Source organism: Oreochromis niloticus, unplaced genomic scaffold (genome assembly GCF_001858045.2).
Source record: "Oreochromis niloticus isolate F11D_XX unplaced genomic scaffold, O_niloticus_UMD_NMBU tig00007218_pilon, whole genome shotgun sequence".
NCBI lineage: Eukaryota > Metazoa > Chordata > Actinopteri > Cichliformes > Cichlidae > Oreochromis > Oreochromis niloticus.
In genome coordinates, this window is record NW_020328427.1 from 543 (window position 1) to 19,938 (window position 19,396).

At 42.0% G+C, this 19,396-nt stretch overlaps 1 protein-coding gene and 2 pseudogenes across 1 annotated transcript; all 3 read right to left on the reverse strand.

Moving 5' to 3' along the window:
- Nucleotides 1–206: 206 nt before the first annotated feature.
- On the reverse strand, nt 207–2,373 carry LOC109198191 (biotinidase-like; annotated as a pseudogene).
- A 4,144-nt stretch (nt 2,374–6,517) lies between these two features.
- On the reverse strand, nt 6,518–8,535 carry LOC109198192 (sodium/calcium exchanger 2-like; the record flags this gene model as incomplete). Its single annotated transcript, XM_025904804.1, has 2 exons — nt 6,518–7,661; nt 8,223–8,535. Coding segments are annotated over 2 exons (690 nt in total), but the record flags the coding sequence as incomplete, so codon positions are not given.
- A 7,929-nt stretch (nt 8,536–16,464) lies between these two features.
- LOC109198193 (sodium/calcium exchanger 2-like) lies at nt 16,465–18,466 on the reverse strand (annotated as a pseudogene).
- Between the last annotated feature and the right edge of the window lie 930 nt (nt 18,467–19,396).

Consider the following 19,396-nt stretch of genomic DNA (forward strand, 5'->3'; position numbering starts at 1 on the left):
GAGAGAGAGAGAACTATAAATATTGCCTTTTGAGGAATATGCAACATTCAAACAGAGGATAAATGCTACTTGGTGGAATGTTTGTACTGTAAAGATAAGTAACAGATGAATAAAGACATTGTTTTGGTTTATTTTATAAGAGATAAAAAATGTGTAACAGCTGAAGTTGGAGCAGCTCTTACCATAACACTGAACTTTATTTCCTGATCCCTCTAAAGTTTATTCATTGTCCAGGTGGTACATTCGTCCATACAGGCAGGCAGTGACCAGGCCACCCTTCGTGTTTGAATGTTTCATGGTCATCTCCCGTCTGCAGCTTTCTCCAGACTCTCTGGCTGCTCCAGGAACATCGGCTTGTCAGAATAGATGGGTACACGTATTGGTGTCAAAGTTCCCCTCCAACAGGAAGTCCATTTTAGACTCTGCTCTTCCGCTTCCTGTCCACAAGAGCTCTGATCCAACCCTGCACAACAGACTACTGCACAAACCTGTAGATATTAACATGTGGCAAATAAAAGTAGTGAGTTGTCAGTTTTAACCTTTTTAGAAATATCAAATTCATGTGATCTTGCCTGCAGTCGTAACGTCCGTTGACGGTGTGTGTTCCTGCAAGTGCGCCGAAAGCATAGAGCTCTTTATGGTCTTGCAGTAACCACCTGTACTGCAGGCGGCAGCAGAAAGTGCCGTTGCACACTTTAATGTCGCCTTGTGTCTCATTTAAGAGGACAAATGTAAATGTGTCATACATCATAGAGGAGATGAAGGTGGGGTAGGAGGAGGAGGAGGGTCATCACAGCTATCTTGGTAGCAGTATCCAGAGTCTGTAGCCGCTGATATTGTTGACTCCCCACCACCAGCCTCCACCTCTTTGGCTGCACTTTGTTTACCTCAGTGGCTCCAAAACTGGCACTCTGGCCACCAGCAGCCTGCCCTCCTCTGGGTCCCTTTCCTGGCGTGGTGGTAGGTGGCAGAAAAAGGGTGTAGATGCCACTTCCTGTCATGATGAGCCTGTCATTACGAATGTTGACAGCTAGTAGGGTGACGTTGGCAGCCAGACTGAATGCCTGCTGAAACTGGATTGAATCCAGCAGGGGAGCTGGTTCATCCAGGCCAGGGTCGGCAACCCGCGGCTCCGGAGCCGCATGCGGCTCTTTAGTCTTATAGTGCGGCTCCGCGTGGTTTGGGAAAATAAATTAGAAGTATTTCGCTGAAGTGTATTTTATTTATGTTAGTTCTTTTAAACTTGTAGTTCTAAATTGGAAGATTATTGTGATATTGAAATATAATATAAAATTATATTCTATTATTTTTCCTCGCTCAATATAAGCGTCACACTCGCGGAAGCCGGTATTCCCACCGAAACACCGTGCATTTATCGAGACTTTCAACCCCGGGTAGGCCAATTATGGATCTTCGGATCCACATTATGTCAGCAGCTGCACCGTGAACTATGTTAAAGACAAACACTGCTCACGCCTCACAGACGACAGATGACAGCTTACAGTCCTGCGTAAACTGACTTCGCACAGCACCGATTAGCAGACGCTGTGCGCAGAGGTTCAGGAGCAGAAGTCCCATTGTAAACATACCACGGCAGACCCGACGATGTTTGCATGAACGCGCTTTTCACACGCGGTTGCTGTACGCATACAGCCGGCTGTAGCTTCGCAGCTCACAGCCCGACACACACCACCAACACAACAGCACAGATAGCGCAGACTTTAAGGCGGCGAGGCGTGATTGCGGGTGCCGCTCAGGTGCGTCCGCCTTCCCTGCAGCGGCGCTGCAGACCACGCCCCGCCGCACGAATTAACCAGGTAAAATACATATTTAGGCAGAATTTTGCAAATATCTATTTTCAATTTTTCAGCAGCATAGAGCTTTTTTTTTTACCAATTATTTTTTAAAAGTCAGGTCAAGGCTCCAAAAGCCCAAAGGAGATATAAGGGAGGCGGCTCACAACAGTTTTTGTTGCTACATGGATCATTTTAGTTCAGCTGGGTGTCTTTGCTTTTGTTATATTTCTTTAAGAGTTCAAAATGTGTTGATTACATAAATAAAATGTAATTTTCTCTGTAGCACTTCATGGATTCATAAGCAGCACACCTTAGTTGTTCACACAAAGGTACAAAAACAATATATATACAGTGTTATCTTCATTTTAGATGTCAAAAAGTATTTGCGGCTCCCAGTGTTTTCTTTTGCGTGGAAACCGGGTCCAAGTGGCTCTTTGGGTGTAAAAGGTTGCAGACCCTGGCGTAGGGTTTCAGAGAGTTTTGTGGCTATAACGTAGCTACAGCGTAGATTACCCGTATAAATCCTCAGGTACATGGAACGTTCTCTGCTCAGTGGTGTTGGATCCTGATCACCCATGTTTGTGTTTCAGTGGGTGATGGGAGTCAAAGAGGAGATATTGGTCTGTGTGTCTCCACAGTTGTTCTCAAACTAAAGAAGGCGCTTGGACAGGAGACGAAACCTGATGGCCTCCTTCACTTTCATCAACATTTCTTTCAACTTTATATTAAGTTTGTCAGTGAAAAGCTATGAAATGGAAATTCAGCCCTCGGAATCAATCCCAGATTGTTTATCTGCTTTTATTGTGATAATGAGGGAACAGGCCTCACATGGCCATGAAAGTGCATATGGTACTTTTGAGTCCCCCCCCCCCCCCCACACACACACAAATACCTTTGTCTTTAGAGCTAATAATTAATAAACAATGGTGTGCCACCACCATTATACATTTTTTACCTTTTTTTACCTGAAACAGGTGATCAGTCTGTCGATACAGAGACACAGGCAACCATTCATTCAGCTAATTTAGCGTCACCAGTTAACCTAACGTGCATATGGGGTACTCATGTGCGTACACATGGGAGAGGCCCAGCTCACTGATTCAAATCCAGGACCCTCTTACTGTGAGGCGACCATCACTACTTATTAATCTGCAAAAAGTTTCACTGTATTTATGAGTCGAGACATGAAAAATGTCCTCTAAGTTTCAGATTACAGGTGTTTGATAGCTGGATGACTCGATGAATCACTGACTTTGATTGTTATATTGTTCAGTTATAAAATAATGACTCAGACACGTTGAACCTTGAAAATAAATAAACTATATTTAAATAAGGTCAACTTCACTTGATTAAAGACCTTCGTTTTCTTTCAGGAACACGTTACACCTCATGCCATGATTCAAAACCGAGTTTTTTCTAAGATTTTTTTTCTTGCATTTCATAAAGAAAACCTTAAATATCATCTTCAGTTAATTTATTACAGTATCGAATAAATGTATATGTCTATCACATGACATTGTAGTAATTTCAGTCAATATTTCCCTACAAAGATTCAGGCAGAGAGAAATTTCATCATCACAGGAAACGACTTCACAAAGAGACACACTGAAGAGAGCAAGACCTGGGAGGGAGGAGAGGAGGCTGAACACAAACACAGACACTGAAATATCATACACCAAAAAACAAAAAGATGACCTGGGATGTAGCCTGGACCCAGCACAGCAGGATCTCTTTTCACAGCTTCTACAGAAACAGGTGAGGAGGAGACTGACTCCAGGAATGGCGCTTGTTTGTGTTTCTGCTCAGTCTGTCTGAACCGAGCTGTGGTTGTGCGTGTCACACTTGCTCACTTTATTTCACAAGAAGACTCAGATGTTTTGAAATCCTACTGTGGGGAATCGATCCGACAGAATAACCTACAGGCATCCATCACAGTAGACCATGCTGCTATAACGTACGTACACCGGGCTTCATCATGCATGTGCAGGGGAACACAGGAGGGGAAGCAAACATGGATGCACACTGGGAAGGATCAGGTAAGGAGGGGAGGCTGAAAAGAGCTGGGGGGTGGGGCATTACATCTAGCTACAGAACAGCGAAGGCCAAAGGCCGACAGTTAGTACAGAAGTTTGTGGAAACATGGAACATTGTCCGGACATTGTAGACAGTTCTGTTTTGGCTCCTGGGCCACACCGAGGTCACAAATGCACACATTGTGGAGGTGATTCGCTCTGTTCCTGCTGGTGCTGGTCATTACACAAGAGTTCAGCAGACCTCTGCATGTGTGTGTGTGTCATATCTATTGTTGGTCCCACCTGGTGGTTTGAGTGAGTAAACTACTGTTCAGGGGATTGTTTGAACCTCACACACAACAAACCTGCCTCACAGCCACGGCTAATATCTACAAAACTTCAGCTCACAACAGCCTGAGACTGACAATTATACTGGCAATGTTCCACACTGTTTCTTTATGTAAACATGCTACTTACACTCAAAGTTCTCCGTCACAAGGACGACATGAAGAAGTGTACACTGGCGGAGGGTTATGACAAACACTGCGGCAGAAAAAAAGACACGGACTGAGCTCGAACAATGTAAGCTGCAGCGGAACCTTTTCTCGTATTGCACATTGAAACCTAATTGCTCAAATAAACTCCAAACTGTTCTCCTCAAGGACCTGCAGCACATCTTATGCTTAGAGAAATAATCTTCTATAAATAAATAAATATATAAATTATCTACTATACATGAAAAACAAAGACACAAATGAGTTAGCGGACCATCTATTTCAGTAAATTAGATGCTTTAAGTTTGGTTATGATGCACTACTACACCGTTAAAGGGAGATTTCTCACTGTGGAAAATATATCAAAGTCTAACCCACTAAATTCAGACACCATGTAGTCTACATACCAGCTTTATACACTGAAACTATCCTAAATGTTGTTTAGAAATACAAAATAATCTACCTTGGCTACATCTGCAAGGAAAAAGATACAAAACTGGATTTTAGAAAGTTTACAAAGTTAGTCAGGTTAACCAATCAAATCCTTTTCAAATTATCATGTTTAACAACAATAATAAAGAGTTCCACTTGTATAGCACTTATCATCTGTGGGTGAGAGGTTTATAATGCAATGTCCTCAAAGAAATATATTAATGGGACTGAAATTAGGCAGTTATAATAATAATAATAATAATGATAATAATTAAAGCTTCTAGTCATTATTATTATTATAAGACAATCTTACTGCTGTTTGTTGTGACATTTTTCACACGCTGGCTTTCCTGCTTCATGCATCTCAGTGCTGAACATAGTAGCCCTGAAGTGCCAGCGTGGAAATGTCGAAACGAATTAGAGCGTGTTCGCACACCATCCAGTGTTTATGGTGTATTTAGCAGCCGGTTTCTTCAGTAGCTTGTGAACATTTGTTCCAAGTCTGCCATGCAATACTGAGCAACACATGCATGCCTTGCAGAGCCATGTTTCCTGCTGTGGCACTATGATGACTGTGCTGCTCCCGTGTAGACATCCTCGTTTCAGGTAGACCCTCTGGTCTTAATCAGAACTTCTTTTTTGTTATTACAAACGATGCGCTGGCTTTCCATAAAGAAGGAAAGTAAATTTTAACATGTTGGTACATGTGCTCTAAGCAGACATGAATAGACAACATGATGGGTCCACCTGGATCTGGTGTTATCCGAACCAGTGGAAACACGAGACAGTTCTCCCTTCGTATATTGCACAGTAACCACTTATAGAATGATGGAGGAAAAGATAAGCACAACACAGTGTTTTAGTTACGTTAAATAAAGTGCAGCCTGGGCAGTTTGTACAGCAGAAATCTTGAATACTAGATTTTTTTACTTGAGCTTCATTAAGGCATTCTTTGTTTGCTATCTTAAAGCATTAGTGTGCTGTAGACTACAGTCCTGCAGCCTAATTAATGTGTAGATTATTAGCTTTTTCCTAACAAACGCTGCAGACCGGATGCTGATGATGGCAATCAGCAACTTTAGAGACTTTATTTTTGAGAGTAAACTAACACTGTTGAGTCTTGTTAACCACCCGTACATGTTTGTCTGCCCATGCTGCTGTCACTTAAGATAAAGGAATGGACGAGTCTGCCACTAACAGTAACACAGCGATGGCTGACTGCAGCTCATCAGCCCATCTGACTGCCTCAGACAAAGTTTTTAAATGACACTGCACACATCAGGAGTGTGTGAGCGCATATTTGGTCCTTCAGGAGAGGAAAATGTCCTTTTTGTTCCTCCCGGACCAAACGGCTTCTTCTGTTTTATACAGGAAGATTTAACATCAAGGACTAGCTGACAGTTTCTGTTCACCGAGTCGACACAAAAACACAGGGATGTAATTTACAGGTGGATAATTAGGCTGGTTATTCCCTTTTCATAGCATGTACATGACATATAATGTGAAGATGCTCTGTACATGGCTATACATGCAAAAACTAATCCTTCAGCTTTATATGCAAGCCCCTGTCAGAGGCTGTGGTCCGGTAAAGAGATTAGTACAAAGATGTTCTTTTAGTCAGTGTTACACTTATGCAGCTTCTTATTTACTTGTTTTGGTTGCTAAAACTTTTATTTTCCACTTAGCATGTCGCTAAAACTAAAGCCGCTGACATTTGTAATATTTGCAACTACCAGTGTTCCAGCCTGTGCAATGAAAATCATCGAAGCTTTGCTGACAGCGACAGTAGAAACCTGGCATTTCTGTCTCTGCATCCTTTTGTGTGGCAGCCTGCCCTGTGAAATTACTACACTCTATATGTACAACGGTTTGTACTATTTACAGCGCGTGTGGAGAGCCACCTTCAGCTATACTGCGTATTAGACAAGCATCACCACTATACAAGAACCTCTAGTAGTAAACAAATGTAATGTTGTTGTAAACATTCGACTCCTTATTTGATGCAGTGCTCCTCCACTTCCTCAGTGAAGAAACATGAAGCTGCAGAGTTGATGGTTTGAATGAGAGACTAAAGGAAAACAAAGGTATTTTTCCTTCAATGCTCACAGGTTTGTGATCCGTCTCAGTGGTCTGATCCTGGAAGTGAGCTCCTCAACCCAAAATAAACACACCTGGCTTTAAAGTGAATAAAGCAGCACTCCTCTGACTGACCTGACCTTCTTTTCACCTCTGAATCTCCCGTCACAGTCATTCTCTGTCACTCTCCGTCTGCTCCCCGTTAACTATCCGCAGTAACCTTTCGTTTTCACGCTCTCACCCTCCAAAAATACTTCCTCTTAACCCTCATCTTCCAAGTAACAATGAATGTGTTTAAAATGCGCTGTTTACACATGCTTAAATGTAGTGTTTGTGAACATGTATCTGAAGCCCTATTAACCAGATGAATCTTACACTTGTTTTGTGTTAAACCGTGGACTAAATGGACTGAGAGTCAACGATTTTGTGTGTGCTGCTGTGCAAAATTCTTCTGGAACATTCTTCATCTCCTCTTTAAAAGCCGTTGATGTGACAGTAGGCCTCTAGGCTGGAGAAGAGGATGTAGAGGAACCACAGACCCAGGAACAGGAGGGTGGTCAGGAGGCGGGACACTTTCGGGCCGCCAAGCTCTCCGCCGATGGAGGGCCGGCGTCTGAACAATAGCACGGACATGCAGATGAACGTGAAGATGGTGAAGAGCGTGACGGAGAACGCCAGTGATCCAGGATCCACCCGGAACTCCTTTCCTTTAATTCTCCAGTACACGGCGGCCACTGACCATGCCACTCCGATCCCCAGGAACACGTTGACTGCGTTGCTGCCAGTGACATTTCCAACCGATGCGTCGGCATGCTGGTCTTGTATGGCAGCCACTTTGCTAGCAAAGGTGTCTGGAGAAGGAAAAGGTGGAAAATGTGAGTCACACACCTTCACACCCCAGAAATTTTTTAAATAGAAAGCAATTAGATGATTCCAAAGAGACAAACAATGACCAAAAAGATACAAAAAACAACTGCAAAGGTACAAAATGATTGACAGAAAGTCAAAGCAACTACAGAGAGATCCAAAATTACTTTAAAGAGGCGCAAAGCTTGTGTCCAGTAAGATGACTGAAAATGATTGAAATGATTCAGAGACACAAAAATGACAAAAAAGTGACTAAAAACAATTAAAAGATGCAAAATGACAAAGAGACATAAAATGGCCAGAAAGAGCAACAAACCACCTACAAAATCACACAAAAGATACAAATAGATGATTATAAACAGATGCAAAATGATGCAAAATGACTGAAGGACACAAAACAACTACAAAGTTACAAAGTGACACTACATGCACTCATAAATCTGGGTATTCTCCCATAATCCATCCAATACTCAAAACAATCAAATCATCCACGCTCCTTTCTGCCTTTTCTTGCTCTCACACAGTGAAACGGGACATTTACTCACCTGGAATGGAAGTTCCCAGCGCCACAAACACCACGGCGGTCACAGTGTCCCGCAGCCCCACGGTGCAGCCGAAATGCGATGCCAAATCCCCGATGATGGCGGTGAGGAGCCCGATGGCGCTGATGGACACGAAGAAGCAGGCCCAGCCGTTCCAGTACTCTGTTGGCGGGACGCAGGCAAACAGAACCTTCCAGAAGACGGTGAGGAAATGCATGACGTAGTCGTAACAAGATGGAAGGCGCTCCTCACGACCTTCCTCCTCGTCATCATCGCCATCACCTGGAGGAGCCAAACACACAGTGATATTTTTTACAAGTTACAAACAGCACGGAGGTCATACTACTCAGAGTACTCAGGGTTTGGACACAGTAGTGACCTGGGTTTGAACCGTCACGAGGAAGGACTTTTTGATTCTGTAGGTGATGTGTGGGATTTATGTCCTGCCAGTTTCATGGCGTGGCAGGATATTAATCCCATAAATGTTCTGTTGTAGTCGTAGCTCTCTAACCCTGAAGTGACCAAACTATTATAGCACCTTAAAGGACAGAGCGGTCTTTGACTTTTGCACAGGAATACTTTTAAAAATCTTTATCATACTTTTACTGGGTCCTTTACCTATTACATATTTCTAAATCATCTCTTACTTCATACAAACCCGATTGTCCTTGTTTTGTGGGAAAAAAAATCTTTTATTTAACATAACAAACACAATGAAATCAAAACCCATCATGGCAAAAACACAACATTTTTCATTATCCACTCCATAACAGGGGCTAATTCCTGTAAAAAGCTATGAAAGTTGTAATTAATGATATAGGAAACATTTTTATAATAAAAATATCACAGCTACACATGGAAATATGCTTCAAGGAATACAGTTAACTGACTGTCTGCAGAGATCTGTTGCTTCCACTAGATGGTGGCCTTCACTTACAAATCTGACCTCCACCGACCTGACCCTTCATGCCTGAAAAGGCGGCTATTTAAAATATTAGATTTATTATTTTTATTACACTACAGACTAGAAGCATGCTAATATGTTTTACTGATTGGAGGAGCAGTTTACAGCAACATTTGGTGCTTTGTTTTTAGGGATTGAATTACGTCTAATTCAAGCATCTTTTTCTCCTTTAGCATAATTTAGCTGGAATGTTATTACGGTTTTACATTTCAGTTAAATCACACTGTCACACAGAACTCAATGACAGACTGACAGATTGGTGTTTCCATAAGAACAGATGACTATTTTCCTCAATGTGTTTTTTCTATAAAACATTTACAGATCAATGCCTTTGGAAGTGACACAATAAAACAACAACATTACAAGCTAGCATGTTTTTGCGCATATGACATGCTGTAGATGCTGTCTGAATACAATAAGAGGAAACACACTGGGCTACAGGGACCAGGAGAGGTGGGTGTAGGACTAGACAATAATGATGATTAAACACCTCAGCGACCCGGGGTAGGGTGTTCCCACAGCTCTGCTGCTACTCTGCTCTCTCTGGCTAAGGGCAACGTCTCTGTGATGAATCAGCTGTTTATGTGCTGTTTGTGTGCAAGAAGAGGAATGAATCTTTTCTTATTTATCTGACTAACTTTTGGGGCGAAGATACAATGTAACAAATGCACACTGAGTACATACTGTGTATAAAAACAGATGTAGCTACCAGGTCTGGAAAATAAAGCCATTCTGAATGAAATTCTTTTAAATCACCAGAAAGGTGGGAACTCTTGAGGTTGCAGAAATGAGACTTGTACATGAGCTCCATCACCTTGCTGATGCATTTATGCTCTTAATTGGTAATTTTAGATGACATAAAAAAAAACATGAAGGTCATTTGTAGCTTTTGAGGATAGAGGATAAAGCAGGGTATGCTTCATCATGGGATTTACAAGTCACCCACGTAGGAAGAGGCAGTGTCCCTTAGATTCTAATTCAGATCCACCCCTCCCTTGGCTGATGATGCCACAACGCTAATCAATTGGTGAAGTCACAGTATATCTTTTATATAAAGTCTGTGACCCTGGTATAAGGTCCCGCCTTGGTGAAATCGCCATTTTACCCACAACAATTGAAAAACTGGGAAAACTCTGACACCTCATTATTAAAACAAAACAAAGAGGGCAGACTTCATGTTGCCTGAGTGATTTTGAGCTCACTGCTTTGAGCATTAAAAGTTGATTGGACATCATTCAGGCCAAAAACTAGTCTGAAACTGTAAAAGTTGGGGTCCAATAATCCACCTAGAATATGATGCACCTTGTTGTACATTTTTTTACTTGAGCTCTGGCTTAATGTGGAGATAGTTAACTTGCCAGTGAACACAGACAGGAAGCTGTATTACAGATGATGGTGCTGAACTCTGAACTGCTGTTTAGCTATAGCTGTGTTAAACATCCCTGTAAGCGGGAGCCCAGGGAGGGAACTTCCCTCCTATTTATCTTTATTAAATCTTACTGTTACCGACCAGGTTGGTAACCATTTAGCATCTTAATTGGGAGGAGTGATTTTCTGTGTATTGTACCAACAGACTGTAACTTGGCTAAATTCTAGTCTAGACATCAAATGAAAAGTAGTGCATACAAATCTGAGATACCAAAACTGTCTTCCTGAAGAATCTTTAATAAACAGCAGACGATGCAAACAATCAGGTGTCAGTAGCTAACAATGCTATTTGTTCTTGTTACAAATTATGGGATGGGCTGGTGTAACATCAACACCAGTCTGCTGGCTGGGTGAAAGCTCACTCATTCAGCAGCCTCCTTCTATCCTAATCCTGTGCTGACTTATAGCTATACAGACATTAGGCCAGACCAGGGGTCGGCAACCCGCGGCTCCGGAGCCGCATGCGGCTCTTTAGTCCTTATAGTGCGGCTCCGCGTGGTTTGGGAAAATAAATTAGAAGTATTTCGCTGAAGTGTATTTATTTATGTTAGTTCTTTTAAACTTGTAGTTCTAAATTGGAAGATTATTGTGATATTGAAATATAAATATAAAATTATATTCTATTATTTTTCCTCGCTTAATATAAGCGTCACACTCGCGGAAGCCGGTATTCCCGCCGAAACACCGTGCATTTATCGAGACTTTCAACCCCGGGTAGGCCAATTATGGATCTTCGGATCCACATTATGTCAGCAGCTGCACCGTGAACTATGTTAAAGACAAACACTGCTCACGCCTCACAGACGACAGATGACAGCTTACAGTCCTGCGTAAACTGACTTCGCACAGCACCGATTAGCAGACGCTGTGCGCAGAGGTTCAGGAGCAGAAGTCCCATTGTAAACATACCACGGCAGACCCGACGATGTTTGCATGAACGCGCTTTTCACACGCGGTTGCTGTACGCATACGGCCGGCTGTAGCTTCGCAGCTCACAGCCCGACACACACCACCAACACAACAGCACAGATAGCGCAGACTTTAAGGCGGCGAGGCGTGATTGCGGGTGCCGCTCAGGTGCGTCCGCCTTCCCTGCAGCGGCGCTGCAGACCACGCCCCCGCCGCACGAATTAACCAGGTAAAATACATATTTAGGCAGAATTTTGCAAATATCTATTTTCAATTTTTCAGCAGCATAGAGCTTTTTTTTACCAATTATTTTTTAAAAGTCAGGTCAAGGCTCCAAAAGCCCAAAGGAGATATAAGGGAGGCGGCTCACAACAGTTTTTGTTTGCTACATGGATCATTTTAGTTCAGCTGGGTGTCTTTGCTTTTGTTATATTTCTTTAAGAGTTCAAAATGTGTTGATTACATAAATAAAATGTAATTTTCTCTGTAGCACTTCATGGATTTCATAAGCAGCACACCTTAGTTGTTCACACAAAGGTACAAAAACAATATATATACAGTGTTATCTTCATTTTAGATGTCAAAAGTATTTGCGGCTCCCAGTGTTTTCTTTTGCGTGGAAACCGGGTCCAAGTGGCTCTTTGGGTGTAAAAGGTTGCAGACCCCTGGGTAGGGTTTCAGAGAGTTTTGTGGCTATAACGTAGCTACAGCGTAGATTACCCGTATAAATCCTCAGGTACATGGAACGTTCTCTGCTCAGTGGTGTTGGATCCTGATCACCCCATGTTTGTGTTTCAGTGGGTGATGGGAGTCAAAGAGGAGATATTGGTCTGTGTGTCTCCACAGTTGTTCTCAAACTAAAGAAGGCGCTTGGACAGGAGACGAAACCTGATGGCCTCCTTCACTTTCATCAACATTTCTTTCAACTTTATATTAAGTTTGTCAGTGAAAAGCTATGAAATGGAAATTCAGCCCTCGGAATCAATCCCAGATTGTTTATCTGCTTTTATTGTGATAATGAGGGAACAGGCCTCACATGGCCATGAAAGTGCATATGGTACTTTTGAGTCCCCCCCCCCCCACACACACACACACAAATACCTTTGTCTTTAGAGCTAATAATTAATAAACAATGGTGTGCCACCACCATTATACATTTTTTACCTTTTTTTACCTGAAACAGGTGATCAGTCTGTCGATACAGAGACACAGGCAACCATTCATTCAGCTAATTTAGCGTCACCAGTTAACCTAACGTGCATATGGGGTACTCATGTGCGTACACATGGGAGAGGCCCAGCTCACTGATTCAAATCCAGGACCCTCTTACTGTGAGGCGACCATCACTACTTATTAATCTGCAAAAAGTTTCACTGTATTTATGAGTCGAGACATGAAAAATGTCCTCTAAGTTTCAGATTACAGGTGTTTGATAGCTGGATGACTCGATGAATCACTGACTTTGATTGTTATATTGTTCAGTTATAAATAATGACTCAGACACGTTGAACCTTGAAAATAAATAAACTATATTTAATAAGGTCAACTTCACTTGATTAAAGACCTTCGTTTTCTTTCAGGAACACGTTACACCTCATGCCATGATTCAAAACCGAGTTTTTTCTAAGATTTTTTTTTCTTGCATTTCATAAAGAAAACCTTAAATATCATCTTCAGTTAATTTATTACAGTATCGAATAAATGTATATGTCTATCACATGACATTGTAGTAATTTCAGTCAATATTTCCCTACAAAGATTCAGGCAGAGAGAAATTTTCATCATCACAGGAAACGACTTCACAAAGAGACACACTGAAGAGAGCAAGACCTGGGAGGGAGGAGAGGAGGCTGAACACAAACACAGACACTGAAATATCATACACCAAAAAACAAAAAGATGACCTGGGATGTAGCCTGGACCCAGCACAGCAGGATCTCTTTTCACAGCTTCTACAGAAACAGGTGAGGAGGAGACTGACTCCAGGAATGGCGCTTGTTTGTGTTTCTGCTCAGTCTGTCTGAACCGAGCTGTGGTTGTGCGTGTCACACTTGCTCACTTTATTTCACAAGAAGACTCAGATGTTTGAAATCCTACTGTGGGGAATCGATCCGACAGAATAACCTACAGGCATCCATCACAGTAGACCATGCTGCTATAACGTACGTACACCGGGCTTCATCATGCATGTGCAGGGGAACACAGGAGGGGAAGCAAACATGGATGCACACTGGGAAGGATCAGGTAAGGAGGGAGGCTGAAAAGAGCTGGGGGTGGGGCATTACATCTAGCTACAGAACAGCGAAGGCCAAAGGCCGACAGTTAGTACAGAAGTTTGTGGAAACATGGAACATTGTCCGGACATTGTAGACAGTTCTGTTTTTGGCTCCTGGGCCACACCGAGGTCACAAATGCACACATTGTGGAGGTGATTCGCTCTGTTCCTGCTGGTACTGTCATTACACAAGAGTTCAGCAGACCTCTGCATGTGTGTGTGTGTCATATCTATTGTTGGTCCCACCTGGTGGTTTGAGTGAGTAAACTACTGTTCAGGGGATTGTTTGAACCTCACACACAACAAACCTGCCTCACAGCCACGGCTAATATCTACAAAACTTCAGCTCACAACAGCCTGAGACTGACAATTATACTGGCAATGTTCCACACTGTTTCTTTATGTAAACATGCTACTTACACTCAAAGTTCCTCCGTCACAAGGACGACATGAAGAAGTGTACACTGGCGGAGGGTTATGACAAACACTGCGGCAGAAAAAAAGACACGGACTGAGCTCGAACAATGTAAGCTGCAGCGGAACCTTTTCTCGTATTGCACATTGAAACCTAATTGCTCAAATAAACTCCAAACTGTTCTCCTCAAGGACCTGCAGCACATCTTATGCTTAGAGAAATAATCTTCTATAAATAAATAAATATATAAATTATCTACTATACATGAAAAACAAAGACACAAATGAGTTAGCGGACCATCTATTTCAGTAAATTAGATGCTTTAAAGTTTGGTTATGATGCACTACTACACCGTTAAAGGGGAGATTTCTCACTGTGGAAAATATATCAAAGTCTAACCCACTAAATTCAGACACCATGTAGTCTACATACCAGCTTTATACACTGAAACTATCCTAAATGTTGTTTAGAAATACAAAATAATCTACCTTGGCTACATCTGCAAGGAAAAAGATACAAAACTGGATTTAGAAAGTTTACAAAGTTAGTCAGGGTTAACCAATCAAATCCTTTTCAAATTATCATGTTTAACAACAATAATAAAGAGTTCCACTTGTATAGCACTTATCATCTGTGGGTGAGAGGTTTATAATGCAATGTCCTCAAAGAAATATATTTAATGGGACTGAAATTAGGCAGTTATAATAATAATAATAATAATGATAATAATTAAAGCTTCTAGTCATTATTATTATTATAAGACAATCTTACTGCTGTTTGTTGTGACATTTTTCACACGCTGGCTTTCCTGCTTCATGCATCTCAGTGCTGAACATAGTAGCCCTGAAGTGCCAGCGTGGAAATGTCGAAACGAATTAGAGCGTGTTCGCACACCATCCAGTGTTTTATGGTGTATTTAGCAGCCGGTTTCTTCAGTAGCTTGTGAACATTTGTTCCAAGTCTGCCATGCAATACTGAGCAACACATGCATGCCTTGCAGAGCCATGTTTCCTGCTGTGGCACTATGATGACTGTGCTGCTCCCGTGTAGACATCCTCGTTTCAGGTAGACCCTCTGGTCTTTAATCAGAACCTTCTTTTTTTGTTATTACAAACGATGCGCTGGCTTTCCATAAAGAAGGAAAGTAAATTTTTAACATGTTTGGTACATGTGCTCTAAGCAGACATGAATAGACAACATGATGGGTCCACCTGGATCTGGTGTTATCCGAACCAGTGGAAACACGAGACAGTTCTCCCTTCGTATATTGCACAGTAACCACTTATAGAATGATGGAGGAAAAGATAAGCACAACACAGTGTTTTAGTTACGTTAAATAAAGTGCAGCCTGGGCAGTTTGTACAGCAGAAATCTTGAATACTAGATTTTTTACTTGAGCTTCCCTTAAGGCATTCTTTGTTTGCTATCTTAAAGCATTAGTGTGCTGTAGACTACAGTCCTGCAGCCTAATTAATGTGTAGATTATTAGCTTTTTCCTAACAAACGCTGCAGACCGGATGCTGATGATGGCAATCAGCACTTTAGAGACTTTATTTTTGAGAGTAAACTAACACTGTTGAGTCTTGTTAACCACCCGTACATGTTTGTCTGCCCATGCTGCTGTCACTTAAGATAAAGGAATGGACGAGTCTGCCACTAACAGTAACACAGCGATGGCTGACTGCAGCTCATCAGCCCATCTGACTGCCTCAGACAAAGTTTTTAAATGACACTGCACACATCAGGAGTGTGTGAGCGCATATTTGGTCCTTCAGGAGAGGAAATGTCCTTTTTGTTCCTCCCGGACCAAACGGCTTCTTCTGTTTTATACAGGAAGATTTAACATCAAGGACTAGCTGACAGTTTCTGTTCACCGAGTCGACACAAAAACACAGGGATGTAATTTACAGGTGGATAATTAGGCTGGTTATTCCCTTTTTCATAGCATGTACATGACATATAATGTGAAGATGCTCTGTACATGGCTATACATGCAAAAACTAATCCTTCAGCTTTATATGCAAGCCCCTGTCAGAGGCTGTGGTCCGGTAAAGAGATTAGTACAAAGATGTTCTTTTAGTCAGTGTTACACTTATGCAGCTTCTTATTTACTTGTTTTGGTTGCTAAAACTTTTATTTTCCACTTAGCATGTCGCTAAAACTAAAGCCGCTGACATTTGTAATATTTGCAACTACCAGTGTTCCAGCCTGTGCAATGAAATCATCGAAGCTTTGCTGACAGCGACAGTAGAAACCTGGCATTTCTGTCTCTGCATCCTTTTGTGTGGCAGCCTGCCCTGTGAAATTACTACACTCTATATGTACAACGGTTTGTACTATTTACAGCGCGTGTGGAGAGCCACCTTCAGCTATACTGCGTATTAGACAAGCATCACCACTATACAAGAACCTCTAGTAGTAAACAAATGTAATGTTGTTGTAAACATTCGACTCCTTATTTGATGCAGTGCTCCTCCACTTCCTCAGTGAAGAAACATGAAGCTGCAGAGTTGATGGTTTGAATGAGAGACTAAAGGAAACAAAGGTATTTTTCCTTCAATGCTCACAGGTTTGTGATCCGTCTCAGTGGTCTGATCCTGGAAGTGAGCTCCTCAACCCAAAATAAACACACCTGGCTTTAAAGTGAATAAAGCAGCACTCCTCTGACTGACCTGACCTTCTTTTCACCTCTGAATCTCCCGTCACAGTCATTCTCTGTCACTCTCCGTCTGCTCCCCGTTAACTATCCGCAGTAACCTTTCGTTTTCACGCTCTCACCCTCCAAAAATACTTCCTCTTAACCCTCATCTTCCAAGTAACAATGAATGTGTTTAAAATGCGCTGTTTACACATGCTTAAATGTAGTGTTTGTGAACATGTATCTGAAGCCCTATTAACCAGATGAATCTTACACTTGTTTTGTGTTAAACCGTGGACTAAATGGACTGAGAGTCAACGATTTTGTGTGTGCTGCTGTGCAAAATTCTTCTGGAACATTCTTCATCTCCTCTTTAAAAGCCGTTGATGTGACAGTAGGCCTCTAGGCTGGAGAAGAGGATGTAGAGGAACCACAGACCCAGGAACAGGAGGGTGGTCAGGAGGCGGGACACTTTCGGGCCGCCAAGCTCTCCGCCGATGGAGGGCCGGCGTCTGAACAATAGCACGGACATGCAGATGAACGTGAAGATGGTGAAGAGCGTGACGGAGAACGCCAGTGATCCAGGATCCACCCGGAACTCCTTTCCTTTAATTCTCCAGTACACGGCGGCCACTGACCATGCCACTCCGATCCCCAGGAACACGTTGACTGCGTTGCTGCCAGTGACATTTCCAACCGATGCGTCGGCATGCTGGTCTTGTATGGCAGCCACTTTGCTAGCAAAGGTGTCTGGAGAAGGAAAAGGTGGAAAATGTGAGTCACACACCTTCACACCCCAGAAATTTTTTAAATAGAAAGCAATTAGATGATTCCAAAGAGACAAACAATGACCAAAAGATACAAAAAACAACTGCAAAGGTACAAAATGATTGACAGAAAGTCAAAGCAACTACAGAGAGATCCAAAATTACTTTAAAGAGGCGCAAAGCTTGTGTCCAGTAAGATGACTGAAAATGATTGAAATGATTCAGAGACACAAAAATGACAAAAAGTGACTAAAACAATTAAAAGATGCAAAATGACAAAGAGACATAAAATGGCCAGAAAGAGCAACAAAACACCTACAAAATCACACAAAAGATACAAATAGATGATTATAACAGATGCAAAATGATGCAAAATGACTGAAGGACACAAAACAACTACAAAGTTACAAAGTGACACTACATGCACTCATAAATCTGGGTATTCTCCCATAATCCATCCAATACTCAAAACAATCAAATCATCCACGCTCCTTTCTGCCTTTTCTTGCTCTCACACAGTGAAACGGGACATTTACTCACCTGGAATGGAAGTTCCCAGCGCCACAAACACCACGGCGGTCACAGTGTCCCGCAGCCCACGGTGCAGCCGAAATGCGATGCCAAATCCCCGATGATGGCGGTGAGGAGCCCGATGGCGCTGATGGACACGAAGAAGCAGGCCCAGCCGTTCCAGTACTCTGTTGCGGGACGCAGGCAAACAGAACCTTCCAGAAGACGGTGAGGAAATGCATGACGTAGTCGTAACAAGATGGAAGGCGCTCCTCACGACCTTCCTCCTCGTCATCATCGCCATCACCTGGAGGAGCCAAACACACAGTGATATTTTTTACAAGTTACAAACAGCACGGAGGTCATACTACTCAGAGTACTCAGGGTTTGGACACAGTAGTGACCTGGGTTTGAACCGTCACGAGGAAGGACTTTTTGATTCTGTAGGTGATGTGTGGGATTTATGTCCTGCCAGTTTCATGGCGTGGCAGGATATTAATCCCATAAATGTTCTGTTGTAGTCGTAGCTCTCTAACCTGAAGTGACCAAACTATTATAGCACCTTAAAGGACAGAGCGGTCTTTGACTTTTGCACAGGAATACTTTTAAAAATCTTATCATACTTTTACTGGGTCCTTTACCTATTACATATTTCTAAATCATCTCTTACTTCATACAAACCCGATTGTCCTTGTTTTGTGGGAAAAAAATCTTTTATTTAACATAACAAAACACAATGAAATCAAAACCCATCATGGCAAAAACACAACATTTTTCATTATCCACTCCATAACAGGGGCTAATTCCTGTAAAAAGCTATGAAAAGTTGTAATTATGATATAGGAAACATTTTTATAATAAAATATCACAGCTACACATGGAAATATGCTTCAAGGAATACAGTTAACTGACTGTCTGCAGAGATCTGTTGCTTCCACTAGATGGTGGCCTTCACTTACAAATCTGACCTCCACCGACCTGACCCTTCATGCCTGAAAAGGCGGCTATTTAAAATATTAGATTTATTATTTTTATTACACTACAGACTAGAAGCATGCTAATATGTTTTACTGATTGGAGGAGCAGTTTACAGCAACATTTGGTGCTTTGTTTTTAGGGATTGAATTACGTCTAATTCAAGCATCTTTTTCTCCTTTAGCATAATTTAGCTGGAATGTTATTACGGTTTTACATTTCAGTTAAATCACACTGTCACACAGAACTCAATGACAGACTGACAGATTGGTGTTTCCATAAGAACAGATGACTAT